The sequence below is a fragment of the Arvicola amphibius genome, chromosome 5, assembly GCF_903992535.2.
Source record: "Arvicola amphibius chromosome 5, mArvAmp1.2, whole genome shotgun sequence".
Taxonomy (NCBI): Eukaryota; Metazoa; Chordata; class Mammalia; order Rodentia; family Cricetidae; genus Arvicola; species Arvicola amphibius.
This window is the reverse complement of record NC_052051.1, coordinates 43,798,327-43,814,526: the sequence shown is the minus strand read 5'-3', so window position 1 is coordinate 43,814,526 and position 16,200 is coordinate 43,798,327. Positions and strand designations below refer to the sequence as shown.

Genomic DNA, 16,200 nt, shown 5'->3' with positions numbered 1-16,200 from the left:
GAAAAGATAAAATTAAAAAAAAGGAAAAATTTTTTTAAAAAATGTAAGACATAAAACATTTCACATTATACAGTGAAATCTTCTTATGGAAGATGGACAAGATCTCTAAAGGTCACTATCATCCATTCCAGTGATCTTGGGCAGCTAAGGGGGTGCTAAGAATGCAAATGTCCAATACAACATGATCTCATCAGCCTGCCGGTTGTTTTGTCTAAAGGACAGTCTTGGGGACGGCAGCATGGATGGGAGCCAGGACCCTTTCTAGTTCTCTGTATCCGACGTCTTTCCTGAGCCACCTGACTTCTCTTTCTGTGACCCTGGTGCTACAGCGGGCAGCCGTCTGTCTGTCTCCTCACTGCTGATGGTCTCAGCAGAGCTCAGGCCAGCTCAGGCCCAGGGGTTTTGCTCTAGCTACCATGACTGCCTCTGGAGTTAGAGCCTTGGTTCTGATATGCTGCAGGCCAGCACCATAGTCTTTGCTTTTCTACCAGCTACACACGGCTGTAAAAAACTGGGCAACTGAAGCCAGGCGGTGGTGGCGCACACCCTTAATCCCAGCACTCAGGAGGCAGAGGCAGGTGGATCTCTAGCTTTGTAGCCAGCCTGGTCTAAAAGAGCTAGTTCCAGAACAGACTCAAAAAGCCACAGAGAAACCCTATCTCAAAAAATCAAAAAGAAAGAAAGAAAGAAAGAAAGAAAGAAAGAAAGAAAGAAAGAAAGAAAGAAAGAGGGAGGGAGGGAGGGAGGGAGGGAAGGAAGGAAGGAAGGAAGGAAGGAAGGAAGGAAGGAAGGAAGGAAGGAAGGAAGGAACCTGGGCAACTGGGCAGCTGAACTGGGCAAAGAGGGAGCCACATACACTGCATAGTCACATAGTCGGGGGAGATAACCCTTCACCGCCAGCCCAAGCCTTTTCATCTGCATTGTGTTACTTACTGTTTATGCATTCTCTGACTGCTTCTCAGGTTTTAGAACCTTCCAGGTGCTGCTGGCACGTCACTGACTCTCTGTTAATTCTCTCTCGGAAAACTCCGGCTTGACACACATCTCACCACCTTTGAGTGACCCTGACAAACCCCTTTTCTGTTTTGTCCTTCTCTCAACCCCTCCTGAGTTCAGTTAATGAATCTCTTTGTGAGCTGCTCTAAACCGTTTTGCTCCATCAAGTTTCTCCTACCTTATAAAGACCACCATGGGTCTCAGCAAAGCCACTGAAGGCCCATACCATTCCCTGGATCCCCACTGAATCAGTCTCTCTCTGAATTCTCCTGTGAATCCAGCCCTATCTAGTTTAGTGAACCACCATCAACCAGCACCCTCCTATACTCAGTTCCCAACAATGCCTGTCCTTTTTGGATTGTCTGTCAGTTCTGACATTTGTGGGGACCTCATAAGACAATAATAAAGTATTCCCAACTGCTCATAGGAGCCGTCCCGTTGGATCCTGGTTTCCCTTGTATTGCTTCAGTCTCTGCAGCCTTTTTCTCAAGGAGGGCTGGACAGCCATGTTATCAGGTTATCTATTTCTGCGTCACTCAGTGAATCCCATCTGCCCCCACACCCCTTGACCTCACAGACCAGGCTGTGATGCTTACAAAGCTTGTTTAAAAGTCCTTCCAGCCCAAGCAATCCAGATGCTGAGCATTCCCTGATTACATATTGTTTGGTACCAGGTCATGATTAATGTTCCACCTACATGCTGGACCACAGATATTCCCTTCCTCTGTATGAAAGGTCAGTCGCAAAGGGTATCTTTTATCAGGTTCACCTTGTTCTCTTCCTCCTTGTTATCCAGCTGCTCTCACGGGCTCCAAGGATCGCAGGAAGGACTCTTTGGCATAGATCTAATTTACATTCTCTTGCCATTGCACCCTGCTAGCTAAAGGAAACAGCAAGCCAATGTCTCCATCTCCTCCCCTCTTCTGCTTTCCTCGGCAGTTTGGAGATGAGTGTGCAGGCACATCCACACATCTTTTCCCCACTGCAAACCCTCCCCGCATCTACAGGCAAGTTCTTTCGGGAAAAACAGCCCAGACTTGTTTACATGTCTTATTACCCACAACACAAGCCATGCAACTGATGCCGCGGTGTGCTTTCAGTCCTACATGTGATACTACAGGCATTACGATATGTCCTCTAGTTCACCAGAGCTTCAAGGGACATCCCCACATTCACATGGTAGCTCATCAACGAAGCCCAGGATGCCATATCATAGAGAAGATGGCCACCCTAAGATTCCTCCCCCCAAAGACACCCATTCTCTGACAGCTTAGCCTTGGTTGTATGTCCTGTCACTCATCTCAAAGAGCATGTGACCACCACCTCCTCAAGGATGCCCATCATCTCATACCGCATGGGCAAAGAGCCAGGCGGAACTGCCTGCTCCACAGGTGCTCCCTCTCACACAGGTTGGCCTTGGCTACATAGGTCAGCATACAAACCAGGATCATACAGCCATTCCTTCCCAGTGCAGGGCCATGCAGTCATCCCTCCCCAATGCAAGGGCCCTGCAGCTACTCCTTCCCAGTACAGGGCTGCCTGACTCGAGGCCCGCTTCATCGTCTGTCGTGGTCAGACTATTGAGCACTAGCCGAACCAGAGAGGCCTAGCATGGGTGGGGCCAAGGTGGATCACCCAGGAATAAGAACACCTGGGAGACTATATCAGAGGACAGCTCATTTATCTGGAGGGGGCAAGGGACATTTAAACTCTAAGAAGAATGGCCTTTTTGATTCATGCGGTGTATATCATTGGCAAGAACATGGAGGACACTTCATTTGCATACTCAGGGGTAACAGGTGAAGGAACTTTATTAGGTCATGTAGAAAGTCAAGTCCATATAAGTCCGGTCCTTATAAGGACTTCTTATCTGACTGGGTAGTCAGATAAGCAACCAGTCCCTGTAGCCTTGGAGACCCATGACCTTATCAGTTGCTCTGTGAAAGGGCGCATCTACACTTGGGGTCTGCTTGGGCAAGGCCAGGGAGCAATCCCGTGGCTCTCAGAATGAGAAAATCTGGGGTCTGGGCATGCTTCAACCCCTTCTTAGCTTCACGAAGCCACTCCTCCTCGACTCATCTTTGGTTCTGTGAGCCCCTGTTCATGTGCCAACTGTGTGGTGTGACTTTTCCCGAGGAGGCACAAATGAATGACAGTGTCTATAACAGAGAGGACCCGATGATAGACTCAAGAACCAGCTCCACTCCAGTCTAGCTCAGTGCACCGGTGAGTTTATCAAGGCCGCTTATGGGAATAAGAGTACGAGCCCACAGGACTGCCTGAAAGGAAGCTGCCTCACCATGGAGCCCCTCCAGAGGCTTAGGAGACAACTCAGGCAGCTGCATCCCTGGAGTTCCTTACACCATTAAAGCTGGTGGGTCCCCTGGTAACTTGTCCCCCATTCCTGGAGTTCCTTACACCATTAAAGCTGGTGGGTCCCCTGGTAACTTGTCCCCAGCAATCATATATCCTGGGGAGGGGGAGAGGATCCTTTAGGTTTCGGCTTTCTGGATCTTATAAGTTTTGTTTAGTCCTCGAGTCCTAGCCAGCTTCCCTCTCTCTTCCTGGTAGGGAAAGTTTCAGTTTGGAGGCGCTTGCTACACCACCGCTGGATTCTCTGGTGCAAGCCCCCTCACCTCGCTGTAGAGGGGAAGAGAGGAGAGGACCGAGCAGGAAGTGGCCAAGGCAAGATGAAGTTCCCTAGGGCTCTTCTTCCAACCAGGCCTGCCTTGTGTCTGTCATCCACCTTCCGCTATAACACGAGTCCACCAACGACTGAACCCAGTCAATATGGCGGAGCCCTCGGGATCTGGCCAGCATTGGAAATGTTCTCACAGACAGCCCGGAGGTGACTTCACCAGTCCCTCAAGTGTTTGTTTCCCAATCCAATAAATTTGATAATCAAATTTAACCACAACAAGGAAGATCTAAGTGAAGGTGCCAGCAGGTCCGTGCCTGCTCTCTGCTTCATAGGTCTTTGCTTGTTTCCCCTGACAGAAGCAATGAGGGGCTTCCCAGTCTCTCTACAAGGACATGAATTTCACCCATGGGAGTCTTCCCTCGTGATCTCTTAATGTCTCACTCCATCTTAGAGACTAGGATCTCTCTCTCTCTCTCTCTCTCTCTCTCTCTCTCTCTCTCTAGCTCACTCGCGCTCTCTCTCCCTCTCTCGCTCTCTCGCTCTCTCGCTCTCTCCCTCTCTCGCTCTCTCTCCCTTCCCTCCCTCCCCTCTTTTCCTCCCTCCCTCCCTAGACGCATTAATGATGGAGCTTGGCTAACCCATTCTATTCTCTTCCTTGGCATGAATGCAGGGAATGATCTTCCTGCACAGAAACCTTTTGATGTGGAGTTTATTTCACATGGGAGGTTGTGTCTTGATGGTCACTGTATTTACTTTTCAGAGTTCCTAACTAATCCAAGATCTAAGCAAACTGAAGAAGTTATCAAATAAAGATCCACTCATGCATGTCCCCCTTTTCCCTGTCACTTCTTTCCAACACACTTAAATTTCTGATATTTGTACATTCACAGGATGTGTGCCACAGCCCCCGGGGTCCCAGAACACCCACATCCCAAGGTGGTCCATTACACCCTGGTAGCTCTCACATCACTGTCAGGGTGGGGAGACAATGCCCTTGGCCCTGGTCTCTCTAGCCTGTAAAGAACCCTCCCTCTTTCTCACTTGCTTCCTGTCCTTTAGGGCGCAAGGCCGTCTGGGAGACAGGGCTGGCTGTGCAGGCTCCACAGCTGGCTCACACTTTTCTTGTCTTTTTGGCTGCTGGCAGAGCTCCTCCTTCTTCTCCATCCAGCATGTTCTGTCCTCCACACGTCTTGGTGGCTTTGAGAATGGCTCTTTGTTCACTATCAAGGGAAATCTGTAGTCTCTTCAGTTTGGAAGTTGCCTCCTACCATACTCTGGCAAAGCCCTACTCAGAAAAGGACTAAAGAGCCGAGGGAGGTGGGCACCCGTGGGGACGGGAGGCGGGCAATCACAGGGTCAGTACACAGATTCCATATGGAGGGATGAGGCCCCAGATTACATTGCTGCTTGGGCCTGTCTGAGCCTGTGATCTGGCCAGTACCGAATTGATAGACTAGAAGATTCTCGGTCCTTCTGCAGCAAACCCTAATTATGTCCTTACATATGTATATAATCAACAAAATCTCAGGGATCATTGCCTTTGGGTAGTAAAAATATTAGAAGTGGGCTTTTTTGGGGGATCATTTGGTTGGTTTTGTTTCTCTGTATTTTGCAAAATAATCTACACAATGATTTTAATGGAGGTGTTGTTTGTCATGTGTGTTCACATGCACAGACAGTTTGTAAGTCTACAAAGAAATGCAAACATTTCTTAAAAGAGGAAATGAAACAAAATTTTAAAGTCAAACAAAGGCAATGGATGGGTTCGTGGTTGGAAATCCTCAATCCAAGGAAGTAGCTCTGCAGGGGCAGCCTGAGTTCACAGCCAGGCTGGAAACCTTTGTACATTCTTCTGGCGCCACCTGCTGACTTTTATAGGAAAGGCAGCTTACCTTAGTTTGCAAAGGAGCCCAAAACTGGAGAGGCAGTGGGATACATTGAAGACTGCATTGTGTATACAGTCTTACCTGTCCTCACCTACAGAACTCACTTTTAATTTTGCTTTTCCATAGTGATCATAGCAGGAACAGTCTGGAAAGTCTCAGTGTTTAAGGCCTTGGGACAGTCACCCATACCTAGCCTCCCACTATTGTGTGGATGCAATGATTCTAGTCCTTCCTCCTCAACTGTGCCTGAGCATGGGTGGTCGTGAAGTCCTCAAGGGAAAACACTTTCAGGATCATCATCTGTGCATAGCTGGTTTCTGCTGCATCTAGCTCTACCTCCCTCCGGGTCTGTAGCCTATTGATTGGCCTTGGGGCTAACCTCAAGTATCCCTAGGGACCCCAACAGCCCAAAGTACTGGGAAATCCTCAGCTTTGTCTCCACTCACTCCGTCTGGCTTTCCCATCTAACCAGGAGAAGCCTAGCAACTCTTCCATCTGTATGGGCTCCAGCTACAGGGTATGGGGTAGAGGCAAAAGCCAGTCCTTCTTAATTGTTCCTTTCCTTGCAGGTTGCCTGAAAGAGGCCCCTTGCCACTGGAGGCTTGTCTTAAGTGTCAGGACAACAGATGTGTCCAGCAAGGCTTCCTTAAGCCCCCCTGCCTGTGGGCAATGGAAACCACGCAAGCTGTAATTCTGAATATTGTTCTCAGGTCTTTTTTTTTTTTAACTTTTTTAACTTCAAGATCTTCACGTGGTTTTATCAGTGAAGAGACTTTAATCTTCCAGGATGGAGGAGTGACCAGGGAGCCCTTGATTGGTCCTGCTGCGGAGGGAAGGGCTACCCGGGAGAGAGGCCCCCTCCCCCGGCAGCGCCTATATAGCTGAGTGGTGACCCAGAGAAAGTGTTCCGGAGAAGTGTGGATTCCTGGCTCCAGACGTTACAGTAGCAGAGAACGGAGGTATGTGACAGGGGTTTCCCAGGCCCAGCAGTGGCTTGTTACTTCCCTTCCTGTCCGCCGAGTCCTAGGCAGGGAAGCTATGAGAGCCCCATCCTAGCTGCCTTTGTCTGCATTCCCATGCTGTGATGCTACTGAGAAATGCTACCTCGGGGCCAACTGGTGGGAGTTTTGTTTCTGCTTTTAAGCCCTTATCTGTGAAAACTAAGTCCTTTCTCAACAAATCTGTGCTTTCATTTTTTAAAAAAATATTTGACTCACTCTTAGACATTTTCCATGATATCACTTTTAAGATTTCTCCTACTATGGTATGGGTGGATATCATGGGGTGGGTACAGCCCCTATGTGGGAGATCAATAAATATTAACTCCATACTTGGACCTCTTTGGGAAAAAGTTGATTCGAGTTCATTGTGATCGGGGTGGGAGGTGCTGGAGGTTGGATACTTTAGCTGCCCAAGGGCTGAGACAGGCAGTGCCCACGAGGATGGGGCAGTGAGGTCCCTCTGCATCCTCCAGAAGTGACTGGGGTAGGTATGGTCTTCTTAGGCTGGGATAGGCTTGTGTCTTGCTTTTGTTTTTGTTTGTACACTAAGCACCAGTCTTACCCCAGAGTTACACACTCTAACAGGAGGACTGAGCCTGTCTGGAGATGCTCTACAGAGAGCGGTGGAGGCATGCCCGCCCTCTTCCTCTAGGTTCAGCCTGACCCACTGTGCCGTAGGAATCCTCTCTATGTCCCTGATCAGCACAGACAAAGATCTTGGTGCTGGAACACTCTGGGGCTGGTCTCCAGGGTGATTTCCACAGTGACAGCTTCGGGAGCAAGATGTCACAGCTGATACAACTGGTGACGATGGGGGTGGGGGAAAGCCCCTGAGATCAGCAGCTCTTTGGACCTTGGGATGATCTTGGCAGTCTCCCACATCTTGCTAACAGCCCTTTCCTCTAATGAAGGAGTTTTCAACCTGCTTAATGCTGCGACCCTTTAGTTCAGTGCCTTTGGTCGTGATGACCCCCAGCCATAAAATGATTTTTTTGCTACTTCATAACTCTAATTTTGCTACGGTTATGAAATGCAATGTTAAATAAATGAATGGCGGTATATCTGATGTGTGAGCCCAAAGGGGTCGAGACCCACAGGTTGAGGACCATTGCTCTAATGTCTCTTGAAATCCCTTAATGGCCTTGATTTCTGTTGAGTTAGAAGTTGCCATGCCCCCAGCAACACAAACCATTAGCAGTACCCGCCCCTGGATCCCTCATGGGCAGTGGGACAGTTAATGGTGTCTGCTCTCAGAATGAATGTTGAATTCAAGTTGGCCACCTACTACGGCACAGCTCTGGGCAAATTACTTGATATCTCTGAATCCCAGAACGTCTCATAAAAATTGGATAAAAGTACTTACTTTCTTCTTGTGAGAATTAGATCATATCACAGAAGGGCTTGATGTAGTAGTTGACATTTAATAAGTGTGTAACTAAAATCTATAAGCATGAGCAGAGGGCACATTGTCCCCTGGGTGAGATTGGGAAAGCTACCAACAACACATTTTGATGGTGATGTAGGAGACCTGGACCCCAGGCTCTGCAGAGATGGCTGTGTCCATTCTCCTTTTCCCCTCCAACTTGGCCTCCTCCTCTCACTGATCCCTTTAGAACCAGCAGCCAGTTTTTTAGAGGAGACAGTGGAATGGATCTGGACCAGTGCCAACTCAGGGAAATCAATAGGAAGTAGGGAAGACTGAAAACACAGCCTAGATCAGGTCCTTTGGTTCCAACTCTTACGTCCCAGGGGTTGTGGACATGAAAGACCTGGGCAGCATGAGGGAAAGCCACCTACATGGTGCATCTGTTTTCCTATGCATGGTTAACAGCTTTAAAATAGCCGTGTGCAGCTTCTCATTTGCCCTAAACAGTAAAGAACAGATCAAGTGGAGAAATCCCTGGCAAAAAAAAAAATGGCAGTAAAGTTGACCCAAGTAGCCTGTGCATGAGACATCATTATGAGCCGAGGCTTCCTTTAAAATCTGTCACCTCTTGGAGGGTGGGAGTCCGAGGCCTGTGGGGAGGATAACAGCCCAGTCTTTCCCTTGCAGATTCTGACGCCATGAAGAACCGCCTGGGCACATGGGGGCTGGCCATCCTCTGCATGCTGCTTGCCAGCCACCTCTCCACGATCAAGGCAAGGGGCATAAAACACAGGTTCAAGTGGAACCGGAAGACCCTGCCCAGCAGCAACCAGATCACAGAAGCCCGTGTGGCTGAAAACCGCCCAGGAGCTTTCATCAAGCAAGGCCGGAAGCTGGACATCGACTTCGGAGCAGAGGGCAACAGATACTACGCGGCCAACTACTGGCAGTTCCCGGATGGGATCTACTACGAAGGCTGCTCTGAAGCCAATGTGACCAAGGAGATGCTGGTGGCCAGCTGCATCAATGCCACCCAGGCGGCCAACCAGGCTGAGTTCTCCCGGGAGAAGCAGGATAGCAGGCTCCACCAGCGAGTCCTCTGGCGGCTGATCAAAGAGATCTGCTCCACCAAGCACTGCGAATTCTGGCTGGAACGGGGAGCTGCGCTGCGGGTCGCTGTGGACCAACCAGCAATGGTCTGCCTGTTGGGTTTCATTTGGTTCATTGTAAAATAAACAATGAGGCTAGCAGCCACAGAGGTGAGCTGGTGGGCAAAGGTGGACAGTGGTACCCTAGTTCTCACTCTCTAGCCCCCAAGTGTCATGAAGGTACCAGAGTGTAGCGATTCACGGCACTTCTAAAGTCCCTCCCAAGTACGTGTCCTCCCAACCATGTGTTTAATACGGTGTTTCAGTGCTTTCGCAACTCCACTAGGTGACAGACCAGGGAAAGAACATATAAATCGTTCTGTTCACTGCACCTGATCCCCCAGCTCGTGGAGGTAGCCAGGAAAACTGGGCTTTCCATTGCTGAAATCACGCTCCAATACAGACAGGAAGCAGCAGAGCCGGGGTTCTCCTGGTTTGTCTCCCCTCAGGTTTTCTGCTCTGTGTAGCCCAGCGTTATCTCATGATCACTTCAGGACTCACAGGTCCAAGTCCGGGTTTGTGTGTGGAGTGGAAGCCACACCCTAAAATAAGTGGGAGTCCCTGCGCAGCAACTATGCACCTTGACACCTTACAGTAAGACTGAAATATTACAAAGACGTTAATCTAAGTAGACCACTACACTAGACAAAGGTTCAGAAATTAGACTGCAGGGAAATTTGCCATTCACCTCCCAAAGAGCAAGTTTGGGGCAGGGTGTGTTTGTGGTGCCTAGATTCTAGTCCACAAGGATTGGTGTTTACTGCTCTGGTCCCTGCAATGATCTGCAGAGTTAATGAACCCCTTGTAAATGACATGTTTGCGTCTTTGTTTTTTATTTCGTTGCTCTGTGTTTCTAGATGGGAATCTCTACCTAACCCAGGTTGGTTTCAAACTCACAATCTTCTGGCCTCTGCCTCCTGAATGCTGGGATTGCAGGCATGCCACCAAGCCCAGATGCTTGTTTACTTCTGATGCCCCCTGGTCCTGTGTGTGTGTTCTTAGGTATCCTGTGAGCATCTTTAAATACGCTCCCTTTGTACAGAGTTTTTCGTAAGTTATCAATTTTTGAAAACACTTTGGTGAGGGTTAGTCTCTATGAATCATTTAATACTCCAAAAATATAATTACTGGTCAAAAAGCTTAAGAGAATGGTATTTTTCAAGAGACTCAATTTGTTATCACAAGAACTGATATACTGTTCTACCACTCTGAACATAAATATATATTAAAATATAACTATTTAAATTTTTTTTAAAAATCTAACTCTTTTAGTTTCTTCCACAGGCCCTCCTCCCCTTTGGGGGCCCCCGGGATTTGCTGAGCAGTATTGGGGTGTATTATCTTTTAAAAGGAGCAGCATCTGTGAGGAGGGATGGGGTGGGGGACACACATGTATTGTCAAAGGGTTCATCTGCAGCATTTCAGAACAACGTGAGCATTGATATCAGCACCTCATGTGCCGAGTTCCCACTGCTATCAGGTCTTCTCAAGGACACCTCTGGGCAGCTTCACAGGCTGGAGCAGGGAGCCCAAGGACACACAGCCCTCCACTGGACATTCTGCCACCAGTCAGACAGCACAGACAAGCCAGCCTGTGGCAGCAGTGTCCTGCCAGCCCAACACGCCTCCTTGGCTCCCACTGTCAACTAATCCTAAACCAGAGAGCAAGGAGAAGCCCTGAACACACAGTTTCTTCCTTGCATGCCATTTTTACTATCAGGTAATAAAGAAAGAATCATTCTTAGACGGTGGTGTTGGTGTGTCAACCAGGGTGGGCACACAAAGCTGTTGGCAATCAACTTCATTCTGCTATAAAAAGGCTCAGACTGGACGTAGTCCGTGTTCCGGGATCACTGTGTTCTCTCACACCGTTGGTTGTAACACCAGCGAACTGAACTGTGACAGCTCACATGTGATTTGATTGCAAATTTTGCCTCTTTATTTTTTAGCCAAGACGCCCTTGCTCTCCCAGCTCAGAATGAGAACCTTCGAGTCTGGCTTTGTCTTCGCCAAGAGTTTACTTCCTGGCTCCCCATTAAGAACAGGGCCCCTTAAGGCGCTTCTTAAGATTATTTTAGTGGTGACTTGACAACATGAACGATCTCACCAGCCATTGCTTTCTTATTCCTCCCAAGTGTTACCAAGTTAGGGTGTGTGTGTGTGTGTGTGTGTGTGTGTGTGTGTGTGTGTGTGTGTGTTGTAGACCTGCTGCACAAACTGGAGCAGAGCGAAAGTGGCTGTGCTTCACGTCCAATTCCGTCAGTGCTGTCTTCCCTTCTCCTGACTCCCCTGTTCCTTTGCTCATTCGCAGAAACTTGCAATCCTAATACTGGGCGCTGGACGCCTTAAAGCTTTATTTAACCTCAGTTAGTACTTTCTGTCCATTTTTTAATGACTTAGGTTTTCTTGTTTCTCCAGCCCCACCTCCTCCTTCTAGCCTAGTTTGAGGCGTGAACCCCTTTACCATGTTTGAGTATAAAGACAAGGGTTTTTATTTTGCCTCGTTACAACCTTTAAAACACTACAATCTTGTGTGTAATATTTGTTTCTCTGCAGTTTACCTTTCTGACTTAATAGACTGCCATTGAGTCCTATAATATCTAACTAGTTAACATGCCCTTCTAGGTGACTGTGAAACATTCCACAGCACAGATGTGCTGTGACTGACTTAACAATTTTCTTGTTGGTAGGAACTTCAGGTTGTTCTTATCTGGCAAACAATAAACACCTCATGCAGACAGTCGCAGTGCTTGATGGTTTTACTTCTGTAGAAAAATATTTGCTCCCACAAAACTCTAAAACAAAGCAGGTCTATAACTCAAACTTTCCTTGGTATCCCCTGTTGTGTGGGAACATAGCTAGTGATGCCCACTGACCCAGCATCATGAGAATGATCCCTTTGAAGTGTGAGAAGCTGATGCTCCCTCCAACACTGTTTCTGCATCTGCCATCCTTGGCAGATGGTACACAAAAGCTTCCTGAGGACCCGGAGGAACATTCAGACAGCACAACCATCAACATTGTCTATTCCAGACCTGGTCCTTGGCTCAAACCACGAGGAAGGGAAACCTGAAAATTAGGTAGTGGGTGGGCCTTCCACTCGACAAGCAGTGTCTGGGGACTCCACCTCCATGTCCCCAGCAAGAGGGGACTCCTGGGATAAGGTTTAGCCTGACCTTTCGACAGACTCAGTCTTGCATGCCGGTCTTGCATTCCAGTGAGAATGTTCCAGATTGTAAGGCTCAATAGGAACAGGATGGAGCCAGTCACCGTAGCCACCCTCCCCTCTCAGCTTAGGCAAAAGATCAACCAGCATCTCTCTCAAGCTCCTGGTAGGTGACATGGCCCAAGAGGCAGATGGCAGCCTGCAGAATCTTCTCCTCTGGGCCTCGTGAGATGTGCCCCTAGCAGTGGTTGTGACCCTCTCTACCCAGACTCTCAGGAACTGGGTTGGGTGGTGGCACATTGAATCAGGGACCGCAGTATGGACACACCCACACCTCTACTCAGCACTTTTTCTCTATTACTGTGCTAGGCAAGGGTGCCCTAAGGTGCCTAAGGTTATGCCCATCTGGCACATTCTGGAGTCAACCAGGGTCTGTACTGAAACATTAGCAGAAGGGCTTACATGCCCCAAAGCAGACATCATTGCAACAGAGCCCACTTGTAAGGAGAATGATCAAGAAAATCTCCACAGATAGTCATTGTGACCAGTTCCATAGCCCCTCACTAGAAGCTTAGACACAGCTTTATTGGAAAGCAGACCTGTTGGTAAACCTGGCCAAGCCAGCAGCCACATGCTTACCCTTCCTGCCCTAAGGCAGAGATCCATTTCAACTAGGCACCCGAATTGCTTGAAGAAGACAAAGGATCAGACCAGCCCACCACTGGAAATTCGGGAACTTGTCAATGAGAGTAAGTCAGCCTTGAACAGCAGGATTAAGCTACTGTGCTTCGAGACATCTCTAAGCCCATCCTAAACTGTCCAAAGAAGACTCCAAGAAAACACACTCAGCTGGTCCCTTAGCAAATAGGAATCATTGCTTGGACTTGGGACCTCAGGGGTAGTGTCACCTCTGAGTAGAAATAGGCAAGAAAGCCCAAGGTCCCACCCTCTGGACCCCAAAGCCCAGAAGCTGTCACATAAGCACTGAGCCCAGAGATGGCTGGAAGAACTGGTTTTTGTTGCTGCAAGCTTCAGACCAGGATAAACCACGTGAGCTGAGCACCCTCATTCATAAAGACCGTCATGGTTGTCACAAAGGTGCCCCTCACAATTGTGCATCTCCCAGTACTCAGCTGTCACCATCTTCCCCCAAGATGCCTTCCTGTGCACTGGTCTCCCTTGGCCCGCCCACCTGGGGATTCCCAGATTCTATTTTGGTACTAACCCTTTTATGGAAGAGTCGCCTTCTTAAACAATGTAGCTGACTTGGCCAAAAAGCTGTGGAGGAAATTATTAGGAGGCAGAAAGGAACTAGAGGAAGCAGGAAACAAGCAGGTCAGGGCCAGAGGTACTAACTACCACAGCTGGCCTCCCTGGAAGGAGGGAGGGAGGGAGGGAGGGAGGGAGGGAGGGAGGGAGGGAGGGAGGGAGGGAGAGAGGGAGGGAGGGAGGGAGACGATCAGAATGATGAAGGGCAGTGGAGAGCGCACCCACGGGTGTTCAAGGAAGATGTCCCCACTCATGCTCATTAGAGATGAAGTGAGTACTGGGACATACCAGAGGAGGATGTTAGCCTCCTGCGTCCCAAGTAACCCCTGCGGGCCAATTCAGCACCTTGGAGAAGGGTTTCAAGAACAAAGCAGGGAATAACGTTGGGTCAGAAAGGCAAGAGCTGCATCAGTGTGTGGTTCTAGAATTTCTAAACCTATAATTAAGCTTCTTACATTTTTAGCTGGCTTTTTCCCCTCTGTGTTACCTAGCTCTCAAAAACTAAAAGGAATAGGATGTACTTAATGGTAGTGCATTCGCTCAGCATCCACGTGGCCTTGGATTCAAACCAAAGAACAAGAGATGAGAGAGAGAGAGAGAGAGAGAGAGAGAGAGAGAGAGAGAGAGAGAGAGAGAGAGAGAGAGAGAGAGAGAGAGAGAGAGAGAGAGAGAGAGAGAGAAATGGGGGAAAATGAAAGTCTGAAAAACCAAAGTATGTCCTTGAAGTCTGGAGAATTTCTCAGCAGGTAAGAGCACTGACTTCTCCAAGGGCCTGGGTTCCTTCCCAGCTCGCAAACTATGACTCCAGTTCCAGCAGATCTGATGCTTTCTTCTGCCCTCTGCAGGTACCAAGCACACATACGGTTCACAAACACACATACAGGCAAAACACATAAAATAAAATACAAAAACATCATCAACCATGTCCTCCCCTCTGCTTTCCTTTGAACAAGAGGCAAAGGGTTAGTGGGCTTTCCCTAGCCTTTGACCCACTTACAATGACCAAAGGGCAGTGGCCTCCCCCATCCCCCACTCCCATGTTAGCAGCATTTTCTGGGCTTCTTTGGTTTGGGCAGAATCAAAGAAGTACCTTGGTGTTGTCTGTACTTTTGTTCCTCTTAGCGGAGAGGATGCTGGCCCAGTGCAAAGAGATGCTCCCAGAAATCCAGCTGTAGAGCCTCACCTGGGGCAGGCTTCAACTGCCATCATTTTTCTATAGGGCTCCCATGTGCAAATTTCCAGGCCATTGGCCCTCTGCTTGGCAGATGGACTTATTTATCAGATTTTCCCCTCTGGGCACCAGCACAACTCCTCACTAAGGATCAGTATTTGCCTCACCCGGGGCTTCTGTGAGCTCATCTTGCCTTCCTCCCATTTTTATATCCACAAACTCTGCCCACATCTGGAACTCCTATGCTGTCCTACATGTGTACCCATGGATAGCCAGAGGTGTGTCGGTGCACCATTCAGGGGAGGAGATAAACTGTCACCTTCTATGGCATAAATGGCGACATGGCCAATTTCGAGGTCCCAGCTTGACACCCTAAATGTAGAGTGTGGGTGAACTCATATATAAAGCTCAGGAGCCAGTCTCACCAGCTCCAACACAGTTTCCAATTTAAGATTAATTTATAGCCTTTGCACATATTAGTTAATTTCCATAAACAGTTTCTATAGCCTTCCCAACTCAGAGCTCACAGCAGCTCAGCTGCATGGATGAGAGGCTGCCCCCTTAGCCAGCTGGAGACCCAGTACCAGGCAGGCCAGGAAGAGCAGAGCCCAGAAGAGATGTAGCACAGGCCACTGATGGAGCTGAGGATAATTTAGCGGTGAATGTAGACTTTCTGTTACATGCCTACCAGGCAGTTCAGACATCAGCACAAGGGAATCACTACCACCAGCTTTCTGTCCAAAGCCTAATGGAGACATAAGAAAGTTCTAGCTCACCCCAAATGTCCTCAGGTGTAGCTCAGTGGCGGAGGAGAGGGGAGATATGTGGAGGGCAGGGCCCAAGATTTTCGCAGTTGCCTTGTGGACATCTTACTCGGTGGTGGGCAAGAAGCATAGAAGGCCTTAGGAAGGTGGAGGCTGTAGAAACTACTTGCTTCGTTCCCAGCTGCTCAGCCCCAAAATAATCACACAGAAACTATATTATTTAAATCACTACTTGGCCCATTTGTTCTAGCTTCTTATTGGCTAACTCTTTTTCTTTTTTTTTTTCTTTTTTTTTTTTTTTTTGGTTTTTTCGAGACAGGATTTCTCTGTAGCTTTGGAGCCTGTCCTGGAACTAGCTCTTGTAGACCAGGCTGGCCTCAAACTCACAAAGATCCACCTGCCCCTGCCTCCCGAGTGCTGGGATTAAAGGCGTGTGCCACCACCGCCCAGTTGGCTAACTCTTATATCTTAATTTAACCCATCTCCATGAATCTGTGCATAACCATGAGGTCGTAGCCTACCAGCAAAGTTTCCGCGTCTATCTCCCGCAGTGGCTCCATGGCTTCTCCCTGACTCTGCCCTTCTTTCTCCCAGCACAGTTTAGTTTTTCCTGCCTAGCTCTGTTCTATCAAGGGCTCAAGACAGTTTCTTCTTTTATTTTTATTAATCTATTTCTTTTTTAAGGACTTTCTCCACCCTGTTTCTTAATTCTCCCAAGCCCACATATATTTCTAAACACAGTGTAATGTGTTTAGAGGGTTTTTTTTATTTTTATTGAGCTCTATATTTTTC

The 16,200-nt window shown here is 48.4% G+C and overlaps 1 protein-coding gene across 1 annotated transcript; it reads left to right on the top strand.

The window, feature by feature from the left end:
- The first annotated feature begins 8,588 nt into the window (after positions 1-8,588).
- Prnd (prion like protein doppel) lies at positions 8,589-9,125 on the top strand. The gene has a single exon (XM_038332052.1). It carries the CDS (start codon positions 8,589-8,591, stop codon positions 9,123-9,125), a length of 537 nt encoding a protein of 178 aa, XP_038187980.1.
- Positions 9,126-16,200: the final 7,075 nt, after the last annotated feature.